Genomic DNA, 12435 nt, shown 5'->3' on the forward strand with positions numbered 1-12435 from the left:
CCTAAACACTTTGCTATCACTTCAGTGTTTTCAGTGAGTAGGTACATACTGTAACTGATATCGAGTTTTGTATATTTATCCAAAGATTGTCTATTTTTTAATTCTGTCTGTACTTCCGTACAAGTCGGCCCGAAGCCAGTGGGTTGGGTCAAATAGCAAATAGGATTGAACCATCTTTAATCTTAGCACAAAATTAAAATACAAAGTTTTCATTTCAAAATTATTAACTTTAGCCAAACTCTGAAGCTGTAGATAAATCAAAACTATAGCTATTACCTGTTCTGTGTACAATAATAAAATTAATTGACGGTTGTCAAAGGTGCTGTTACAAAAACAGGTATATCTCAAACCCTAATCATTTTAATCGTATCCTGCACTCGAAAATCAAGTCCTCATATCAATATATTATTGCATATATGTATATTAAAGTTTGTTTCCGTTATTTCTCGTGTCTAGCTGGCCTGGCCTTACTTCAGGAGACCACGGATTGCCATTTCAAAAAGTTTTTACACTTTAGGTCTTTTAGAACTAAACTAACCATACCCACGACTTATAAATAATAGACTAAAAGTGTCATCATTTAGTGAGAAGGAAAGTTTTTTCAAAAGACATTTTGAAAGCGGTCACGATTTCGAGTCGTGTTTGTTTCTTAAGTTAACTCGCACGCGCCACTTAGCTTACAATGCAGACTAGCTCACACTCTTAACAAAAGATAATCGCTTAAATTGGAACAAGCAGCTTTAGGGTCGAATCTATGCTCCAAGTTTGCTGTTGCTTTTGCAATCACAAAAAGTATCAATGTGAAAATGTTTACAATTAAAAAAAAAAACTTCCTTTATTGTATCCGCACTACAGAAACCTGCATCGTAGGTTTGTATATTGTGGATATAATATATATTATTCTTTCCGTGATTTTGTTCGCTGAAATATATAGATAATACCAACCTTCACTATCATCTAAACTAAGACAGTACATTCCCATGTCACCTCTGCCCGTCATAAAACTGAACTAAACCGCATTAGGGCTCCAAACAAAGTGGGTGTAATGCATGAACACCCACATTGTTATAACATGGGTAACGTTTCCATTGTTTTCAATGCATCCTTTCTGACTCCACGCCTTTAAGAAGTTAACTTTTATAATATCCCATTCCATTTCTTCAAAATAAACAATATCTCAGATAATTTTATAATTTTTATAGTGTTTTTAATTTTTTATTTTAGTATAAGAATGTATTTCACTCAGATATAAGTATTTATTTATTTATACATATATATATACACTGAAAATTATATATAAATACCTAAATAAATTAAAAAGTAAACTTTACTTAAAAATAGACACTATTTAAAAGAAATAATAAAATAGTTTGCTGTTTCTTTTTTTTTAAATAACATTAATATACGGATCTTCAGTCGGTAAAAACTAGACGGGGAATTTATTTGAATTGTAAGGAAAATTATTGAACTTTACTTTTCTATGCATGATTTGATATTAAACTAAACAGGAAAAAAAATGTAGTCACCACCACCAAAGATTTTTATATAAACGAAACATAAGTTATTTTATCACTACTGCCCAATTTGTTAATACCACCGAAATATGATAAGATTCGTTTTTTTTTTGAATAAGATTTTATTGTGAGTACCTCAAATTGAGCAAACATGACCGCTAATTCACCTTTGAAATCACGTCAGTGTCATTGTACGTTTTCGTCCTGCAAATAAGGGTATTATTTGCTTCGAAGCACATAAAGGTGGATAACAAAGTAATAAAATAAAAAGTTCTTTATTCAAATGGCTTTACAAATTTATCTATTATTTCCATTTCCAAAATTGACCAAAAGGACAAAACGTTAATTTAACAAAAAGTGGTTATTAAAAGCATAACTATAAAACTGTCGTAAGCTGGTGACAACTGCATATCGCGAAATGAAAGATGTCTGCATATCGTCTGCAGATGTCATTTGCATAACATGATTCCTGCGGTTTTGATTTGCTGATTGCATTCAAAAAAATGTGTTAAAACTCATTTATTACATAACGGTCACAAAGGTTGCATGGAAGCGCAACTCTTTGTTTTCATCTCTTGGAAACATAATAATGATTGTGAAATGCTGTTGTTCGCAAAGAGAAACTTCAGAATTCCTTATCAGTTTTTTATCAGTAGGTAAAATCTGCCTTCCGTATTGGTGGAAGAATCACTACAAACAAATTTTGTGTACCAAAAATGTTTCTAATTGGCCTACTTATAATGAATATTGAAGAAGGCCACAAAAACCTTAGCCAAGCTACTATTGCTTACTAGTAATAGTGCATACGCGAGTGTACAAAAAGAAACAAATAAAATAAAGGCATCCGTAGGGAAGTCGAACAAAACGATGCATTATACAAAGAATGCAGTGGCGCATTCAAGACTGAAACAATAACAATCGCCATTAAAAACAGTTTCGCTTCACACCACAATCGCATTGTTTTGCGACATATATGGTGGGTGCAGAATACGCGCAAAGCATTCTAACACCTATCGATCGTAAACAGGTGCTCATATTGGATTAGGATTCGCCACGGATACCGTGGCTTATTTGGCACCGTATGATGTGAGACAGCGAATTATTGATGCATTCGAAATGTGCTGTGCTGGAGGCAAGCATACGCACATCGTGGACTGTGTATGACATCAATAGCTCCTCAAGTTACCCTTCATGTAACGGAACAACAGAAAATATAGGAATTTTATATTGACTGAACCATCGTTCCGATGACAAACTGCCTCATAGGTCTAGTGGTAATCAGTAAAATAACTCTTAGCACCAGACCGGAGTTAAGTAATAGACGGTGCCAACTCCTGTACCTTGGAGAGCATGGTAAGCCGTGGGCCCCGTTATTGTCGCTAATATTATATAATCGCAAAATTCAAAACCCGCAGCTTTATTTTTTCCGCAACCCTCAACATGGGTTTCACTACTAGAATAATGTACACTATATTGAAAGACGGGAGTTTTTTTTAATTACATATTTTTATAGGTTGTGTGGTTGTGTTGTGTGCAGGTATCGAATCATGATTATCTTGATATTAAGCTAAATTGGTCATGAGTAAGTTGAGTTGAGTCTACTTTAATTGTTTTTCTTATGACTATAATAATTATTGTTGCCTGGCATGACATCGAAATAAGAACGTAAATATTTCTCAATAAAATTTAATTGTTTTTATTTGCTTGTTATTTATTAATTATATTCGTTATAACTTATTAGCTCAGTGCATAACTCTGGTTTAGATATGACTCATGTCTCATAGGTATAGATAGCGTCACAGCAGCGCGGAACGTGCAAAAATGTCATCTAACTCCTATAGTCTGTTATGTATACAAAATCTAGAGTAGATTTTATAAACAGTGCCCTCTAGTGTACAAGTGAACGTATATCACAGTTACCACGACTATGCCATTTTTTACATTGGTCTTTCGATCGAATTGATCTAAAGTATTTCTAGACAAAATTGAAAGTAGAGTTTATTAGTATCCACAGGGATGTCAAATGAAACCTCAATGCAGTTTACAAAATTACAAATTTATTGTCCCACAACCTTAACTTACCCATTTTCATCCATCCGACCTAAAGTACTTGTAGGCAATATTGAAAATGTATACAGTACCTATACCTAGAAGGTTTAATAAAATTAAACTTAAATGCATTGTTAAGACAGCTGATTGAATTAAGTTAATTTTGTAAATATTTTTCGCTAGAATAATAATATTGACAGTATCAACCGCCGCCGCACCGCGTCTTTCGAACACGTATAGGGTGCTTCTAATTAACTGATTTAGTGATTATTTTCTTTGTTGCCATGAAGCTATTAGATGTGTGGTTTGATGTTACACAAAAAAGTACCCTATATTCTTCTTGCCATATTTTACCGATGTATGCTATTGAAAGGGTAACTAACATAGTTACTTTCAAATATGTTAATAATATAAGTATAGGATTAGAAATGCAAACCTAAAGTTTACACATAACCGGTGCTTTTCAATGTCATCGTATGAATCACTTAGGTTGGGTGTTATCTAGTCTGTTGTACTCGTAGTAAGTTTGTAAATATTAAATACCTAACAAGGTATTTGGCACACCTAGACCGAGACTCGCGACTTTGAAACCCACTTTGACTTGAAATAATATTGAAATATCTTTTTAAGTATCGAGAGGTAGATAGCAAGGCAGTAAAATCAAATAATATTGGCAAACAACCGTTTTGGGGAACAACTATAAAATGTTCGAATTAATTTACTAAAGGCCTCTCCCAATAGCGGCAAGCCCGGGTAAGCCCATCACCACGATGGACTAGATGGGTTGATCACAGTAGATGGAAGTAGTACTGTAGAAGACGCTGCTGTACACACCTTAGTCGCCGAGTACAACAACACCCGTGGTTGGTGACAACTGCATTCCGATCGGTTGTCAACTCAAGATTTTAATATTACATGTGAATAATAAAGGGGATGGTGGCTTGAGACACAGGTTTTACCTAGTTCAAGCATCCGTCCCCACACTATAACTGTGTAACAAAATAGCCCGTACCTAAGCAACAGTATTGTAGTTATATAAGTAATGTGGGGAAATAAATAAATCATTCATTCATTCATTTAATTTTGGAAACATCCACTGAATGTTAATTATTTAAACTAATTTTGTTTAGATCAAAGGAAAATAAATTTTCCTTAGTATTGCACAACATCAACTTGTAACGCTAAGATCTTCGAAACAATTACATGATTGTGTGTAGGTAGTTGGATGCAGTTTTTCAATGCCAACCCATTGTTTGATGAGTGGTATTTTTTCATTCGTGCCATTATAAACAAGGCAAAGTCGCCACGCATAATTTAATATAAAAATTGTTAGTCACATTTAATTTTGTATACCTACATTTACTTACTGCCTCGCTGGTCTAGTGGTCTCGAGGTCTCTGAAGGATTGTCTGAATGATTCCTGAGACTGAATTAATCCTCCAGAGACCAGGTGGTGGATCAAATCATGGCGGTGAATATGCAAGTGTAAACAATTCTGCAAACTACACTTAATCATCTGAATTTGAAAAGTTGTCATCCGCTTTAAAGTAAGACAGTCTCCCGGAACATCATCATCGCGTAACATCATTTATGACTATTAAGGCATCGTTCCTCTTACATGAGACTTGTGGTAATTAAAAGATCTCTAGAGTAATTTGAACAATAGAAAACGAACTATGTACTTTCACTACAATGGAGGTTATGGGCTGGGCACATAGCTCGGAGAACTGATAGAAGTTGGGGTCCAAAGGTGTGGGAATGGCAACCCCGCACCGGTAAACGCAGCGTTGAACCCCAATGAGGTGGACAGACTACAAACGGGTGGGGGGTCGGGAACCGCTGAAATCAAGTGGCTCAGAATCGTGCATTTGAAAGGTCTATGTCTAGCAGTGGACTTCAATCGGTTGAAGTGATGATGATGATTCTTTTACTAGTTATGAGTAGTTACTTCAGAGCACACCTACAAATTAAAAATAGGAGTGTTCCACTCCATAAGGTTACAATAGCAAGGCTAATTGCGTGTTTAATTAGACATCGTTACTTAACAAGAATTAAACAAATGAATACAAACATTAGCACAGGTACACCCATGTACTGACCCAAAAATACGCAATATGCAAATTAAACATTATACTAATTAGTAACAGTTAAACAAGTTGTTAGAGCACAGAATTTAGTCATGCGCGTAGTTGAATCTAGTCTGTGGTTCGATATCTTAAAAATGGAATTATTTTATTAATAAACCGTCTTTCTAACTGAGAATTAAGCATTTTCCCGGATCACATCATCATCATATCAACCTATTACCGGCCCACTACAGGAGACATATTTCCTCCCACAATGAGAAGGGGTTAAGGCCGTAGTCCACCACGCTGGCCCAGTGCGGATTGACTTCACTCACCTTTGAGAAAATTATGGAAAACTCTCAGGTATGCAGGTTTCCTCTCGATGTTTTCCTTCACCGTTGAAGCAAGTGATATTTTAATTCCTTAAAACACCCATTACTCGCCCCGAAAGTGAAGTCGAGGTCCTACCCACTGGGCTATCACCGGATAATCACTTCAGTATGACATGCCCAGTACAGTGCCACCCCCTGTCCCTCGTATAGTACGTTATGCCGTCGGGTCAGAGCCTGCAACCCGGTGTTAGGGATGCGTGGGAGTTCTGACTCTAGCACTAAATCCCTCTCTCCTCAGAGAGATTCCCTAATCTTAATCTGTTCAGAAAATGCCTAGAGGCATTAGGGGTTCTTGTACATTACCATCGTCAGATTTCTCAACCCATTACAGAGCACGAGTTTCTCCTCTTAATGAGCAGAGTTCATAGTCCACCATGCTGACTAAGTGCGAGTTGGTAGACACACGCCTTTGAAAACATTATGGAGTACTCTTAGGCATGCAGGTTTCCTCACGATGTTTTCCTTCACCGTTATATTTCCCAGAAAAATGATATTTAATTGCTTAATGTTTGAGGTGGTTGCGGGTGGTTGAACTTGGTCCCCAGAAACAGAGGCCGAAGTACTTGTCTATCAGCGCTTCACCGGTTTGTAAATAAATACACATTATGTAAATGTATTCGCAAACCGTATTCCTGAGGATATGTGTGATGTCGCATAATTAGCGAAGTTGTGGCTTAGTGAGTAATAGGAAAGTGGTGTACGCATGAGTCAGTTTATTCAGGGTCTGTCAGTCGCCCGTCTGGTCTGCTCACTGACACATCCTTTTGATACTTAATTTCTTAAGTGAAAATGTTAAATTTGCGCGTGTTTAATTTCTCGCGATGTAGTCGATATAATGCAATATGAAATGACGCGGAGTAGAAATTATTAAACTCCATAAAATAGTGTCTCAAGCAATTCTTGTATACAAAATCACTTACTAAAATTATAAATGCAATAGTGTCCGTTTGTTGGTTTGTTACCTATGTTCGGGTCAACCTATGAACAAATCTTCGTGAAATTCGGCACAAATTCAGCTTGCATCCTGGAAATGGAAATGGATAATATTTATCTCTGAAAGTGGTAGTAAAACTTACTCGCGGAATATAAGAATAATAGCTATTTTTTACTTGTGTATAATCAAATACGGGTTCGAGTGCCAAAAACAGCTCTTCTTTTGAGAGAAATTGTCGTATCTAAAGACGAAAAAATTGAGGTAAAAGGTCGGACGCTAGAATGCATTTCAGGTTTACTGAAATTCTTCTCCAGCACCAGTCTCGAGAGCGTCTATTATAGGACTATCTACTATAGGAAAAAGTTTACCCTTTTTCCTATAGTGCCAAAAGAAGTATAACTTCAATACACTTATATAATTTAGCCTTATCGGGAAGTCAATCAAAGCAGCATTAGTAAATAAAAATAAACCCCTTTCGTTTTCAGCGGCTGTTTACATAGCTGGTGTGGTGGCATCGATCAGTGTGTCAGTGCTGGGTGTGTTCTGCATACTATCTGTGCTGCAGCTGGCCATGATCTCCTCGAAGGAGCGCGTCGGCTTCAAGTACACCCACCTAGTAATGACAAAACTCGCCTTGTCGCTGTTGGCAAGTAAGTATAAATATCCAACATCATTTTTATATTCTTTCCTATCTTTTAAGGTCTCTAAAGCTTAACGGAAGCTATCTACGATAGACAATTATGGACTAATGCTGATGCGGATGTTGATGATGATTTTTTTCTTGTATTATTATTTATTTAGGCAATAACACTGTTATGGTAGTTACTATGTGTATATTTATAAAGAGTTAGGTTAGGCATAAAAAAGGCATTTTGTAGAATTATTGAAAAAGAGGTATTTATTTCTGATTTAAGAAGAAGAAACACTTTATTGCACGTATAATATACAGGAAAAGAAACACTCTCCTTACTATTTCTATACAGTACACAATGTAGACATGCAAAGGCGGCCTTATTGCTGCAAGCAATCTCTTACAGGCAACCTTTGTAGATAGGACTTACAGCAAGAGAACAGGATAGTGCCAAGAGTGTTTTAATTTATTTATCTTCTGTTTTTTACAGCGTTGCTGTCAATAGCAGCGGCCGGATTATTCGCAGTGCAAGACGATGACAAGGGATTCTATCTAGTGAGAGGCGAAGCTTTCTACGTACAGGTAAATTAAAAATTGTCTTGTTTTTACACCATACTGATAGACTTTGCGTTGCCCTCACGTGAAATCCTCCCACTTTTATATAATATTATTCTAAAACTATTTGTTTGTTGTCAAAGAACATAAGGTTGCATTCCTATTAAAATCACTTTTTTATAATGATAAAATATATTCTATGTCTAATAAGGGTGGTTGAAAATGCCTTTCGATTTGCAATTTTTCTCTAGGGGTTTCTTTTGTAGATCTAGTAAAAACCATTATTTTTTGTAGACTCTTTTACTAATTTTTATGTGTTCTTGTGAACACGTGTGTTATTTTTATTTTTTTAATTTTTTATCTTTCTAATCTTTTTTTCTATGGTTACCTTAAATTGAAACACAGCTGACGTCATGGTTGCCACTGCGCATTTTTTATTTGAACTTCCTACAGTTCTTTCGCTAATATAATTGATAGCATTAAAAAGTTTTTGCACAAAAGTTTCTCATTATTGCAAATAAGTACTGAATATCTCATCGGCATAGGTTTGCAACTCGCCTTGTGTAGTTGAATGTGACCTAGAAAAATAAATGCAGGGTTCTTTTGTGCTATAAAATTGTTCTGATTTACTTTCAGATAGTTTCTATAGTAATAAACTCTGCGCTCTTCATAATGTCTCTATACGACACGCTGTTTTCGCGACGGTTGGGCGGCGATCCGACCAATCCTTTGGGTGAACCAGAAAACGGCACTACTATTAATAACCCCGGGTTCAAAGAAGGCAAAGGTAAGGCAGTGACATCTGGCTCAAAAATAAAAGCCAAAAATATATTTATACTTAATCTGTAACTGGCCGATTCCCTTACATCATAGTACATTATGATACTAGTGTGATATGTTAAATCCTTACATTACTGCTTATTTAGAGCAATGTTCAGCGTCCAAATAAACTCATGTGAGTTTCAGGATGCGAAGAATACTAATTTTAGTAGTTTGAGTAACTAAAAAAAAATCAGAAGTACAACATTTGGGACTCTTAATTTAGTGACATTCGTCCATTTTACTTTGACGATACGATTGTAACAATCGAAAACGAACACTCGATTGAGTGTGAGAAAAACTTGTACTAAGGCTAGGGTATGCATGGAATTGTGTCGATCTCTTTCACTCCTGTGTGCCTGTGACGAACACGGATTTATGGAAGTTATTTGTTTATCTCATCGAGCGGTTAGTGTTATAATGGCTGCACTCGTGTCACACGTTGTTTGTTTGAGGACATGATGCGCAGTTAATCAATGCCCAAGTCTTACGTGCATCGTCAAGAGGGTTTTTATTATGAAATGTTCATTTTAAATTTGCGATTGACAAACAAAAATATATTTATACTTAATCTGTAACTGGCCGATTCCAGTGTATACTAGTGTGATATGTTAAATCCTTACGCTCGACTCTCAAGGCTATATGATATTTATCTGTTTTCGTTTCTCAAGTGGTAAGCATATTCGACAACGAATCGTTCGATCCCCGCATCAAAATAACAAATTGCTAGGCACTTATTGGGTTTAGTTAGCACGTTAAACGTGCATGCACAAAAGCACTGCCTAGGCAGAATTTTTCGATTTGATGCCCTCTTCCTGCATTATGCCCTGATCAAAAGCACGTGTGCACGCCATTGACGAAAAGCCATCGGTTAACATTTAAAATTTAAATTCCAGGCATATCAATGACTGATGCTTCAGGCAAGCCATACAGCACAAACGGTCACGGCAGTGTTGTGTCTATGAACACCACCGCCACAACTCTGACCGGTCTCTCCGATGCCAGCACTATAACCCGGTCTCCACTCCGGTCTTCATTGAAAAAACCGAGGCCGAGAGAAGGGGAACCAGGAGGGATGGGTATACAGAATCCTGGTTATTCGGGGCATTCACCCCCCTTAGGTAGGAATGGTAGCCAGAAAAAGGTACGAATACAAACTCACAGCACCGAAGTATGAATTTGAAGACTAATAATGTCTTGTAGATTATTAAACTGATTTTATGCCTTTCATTTTAATATCTATGGTTGTCTTTGAGGACCATAGTTGTATCAGTTTAGCAAAAAACCTGTTTTTATTTTAAAAAAAACCGAGAGGTTGTATATAAGAATAAACATTTTTTTAGAGATTCATTCTTAGCACCTTTTTTAACCTTGAGTACGTGTAGTGGTTATCTAAATGCTTAATGCGAGATTTTCTAGCTATTCAACTGTGTAAAAGTTAACTATGATTTGTATGCAATCGAAAACGCCATCTAGTGACAATAGTGTTTCCCAGTATTGTCACTAGATGGCGCTCTTCATATTCCTTACGAAACGTGGTTAACTTTCACGCGATTGTATAAGTATAAAATCTCACACTAGATACTCTGGCTGTAGAGATACCATAGCACACGACAAATTAGACTTTACTAGGGTATTTATTGAAAAAAAAAACAAATGTAGTTCTATCTAGCAAATAAAAAACCACAAAAATGCTCGAATCTAAATTCTACATTGCATTTTTGGACTGATATAGCAGTTTTGATTTGTTCTTTACAATGAAATCTCTCTGGTCTTTAAATGGCTTTGTGTTTCCACATTGCAAAAACTATAAAACTGTTATAAATGACCCCATAGGTTATGATTTAACAAAATACCTATAAAATATTACCGTATTAATTTTGTAAAAATGTTTTGTAGTTCCGTATACATTAATTATAAATTATTCTTAAATATAATATTGGAACATTTTCTAGGCTGGATCCTTAATCTAAATTAATTAAAATAGCACACGCTTCTTAGTTCTTTTACATACGCACTTTGCGGTTAGCTGTGCGTTTAATCGCAAGCAACAAATGTTTGTAGATTTTTTTTACAATTCTCAATTTTAACATAAAACGGCTTCACTCAAACAGTACTGGTCGCTCGGGAGGCAACTACCGCTAAGAAGTATAGTTGCATTGTGCATTAAGCTTGCTGCTTGATACAAAGCGTGTTGGGGTTGCGGCTATCTGCAACTTTAACCGCATCCTGCGCAAAACAAAAACTGCGTCTAACCGCACATATTTAAAAATAAAAATATGTGTAAAACCTAAAGTATCACACATAGAAGGAAAACTTACATAACATTGTCTAATTATAAATATTAGATATATTGTAATAAATTTATTTATCAAGCATGGTAAAAAAATACCATTGATTAAAAAGGGAACATTGTGGCACAATTTTACAACACAAAGAAAAGAATTTTACATTTTGTAAGCTTTTCGGTTTTTTTAATTATTATTTTAATACCCTTACACATTCAATAATAAAGTTTTAAATTTAATTTACTTTATTAATAAAATATTGTAAAATGTAAAGAAATGTTCCAAACTGATAACATACTATAAATTAAACTAAACAATAAAATAGTCATTAGATTGTTAACAATTATGTGGAGTAAGCTTTTTATAAAGCATTAAACACAGAACTTGGAGCGGAGAGAAGGTTTTCTCAATATCAACTTATTATCTTCCCACTCCTGGAAATAAAATACAGCGAGAAGGACTGAAATGACGATAAGAAACTTTCCGTCTATTTTCGCCCCAAGCTCTGTCTCTTTGCTTTTGCATATTTTTTACAAATTAATATTGTGAAAGACATTTACTGATGTAGTATTAAGCGTAACATTAAATTAGTTGTATTTATAAGCGATTCCAGATAAGTAGTGAAAATTTGACAAAAGCATGGACATTGAGATGGGATAGGGACATATTTTGATGCTATTGTAGGTATTCGATAGCTGATGTATAACACGCAATTAACGTCAATATATGTTATCATTAATTTTTATTTTATCTGTAACTTTAGACACTATAATTTTTGTTTTTTTTTTAGTAAGTAGTTTTTAAATATATCATGTATATTTTGTTTGAACATAGTTCTGAATATTATTTGTGTAGTATACACATGTAACTATACATACTGGCACAAAGTGTATAAAGGAATAAAAATATTTCTACAATTCTACTATAAGAGTATTTGACTATTTTCTATATTTATTATGTACTCGTTATATGAAAGTGGTGATAGCCTACAGGTTAGGGCTTCGGGTCCCTTTCGGGGGGGACCGAGTTCGATCCCCGGCAAGCGCCTCTACTTTTCGGAGGTATATTTGTTTTTAATTTTAGTAATTAAAATATCACTTACTTTGATTGCGAAGGAAACCTGCAAGTCGGAGAGATTTCTCCATAGTAGGACTCATTATATAATTTTGGCAAACCACTATTAATTG

The 12435-nt window shown here is 35.3% G+C and overlaps 1 protein-coding gene across 1 annotated transcript in view; it reads left to right on the forward strand.

Moving 5' to 3' along the window:
• The window catches only part of LOC120625227, a 55737-nt gene extending 44290 nt beyond the window's left edge, over nucleotides 1-11447 (forward strand). Inside the window, exons 4-7 of the mRNA XM_039892223.1 lie at nucleotides 7441-7605; nucleotides 8077-8168; nucleotides 8778-8928; nucleotides 9857-11447. Of these exons, the coding sequence (XP_039748157.1) occupies nucleotides 7441-7605; nucleotides 8077-8168; nucleotides 8778-8928; nucleotides 9857-10137 (689 nt within the window). The 3' untranslated portion in view covers nucleotides 10138-11447. The remainder of the gene's footprint in view (nucleotides 1-7440; nucleotides 7606-8076; nucleotides 8169-8777; nucleotides 8929-9856) is intronic.
• The last annotated feature ends 988 nt before the right edge of the window (nucleotides 11448-12435 follow it).

Source organism: Pararge aegeria, chromosome 7 (assembly GCF_905163445.1).
Source record: "Pararge aegeria chromosome 7, ilParAegt1.1, whole genome shotgun sequence".
Lineage (NCBI taxonomy): Eukaryota > Metazoa > Arthropoda > Insecta > Lepidoptera > Nymphalidae > Pararge > Pararge aegeria.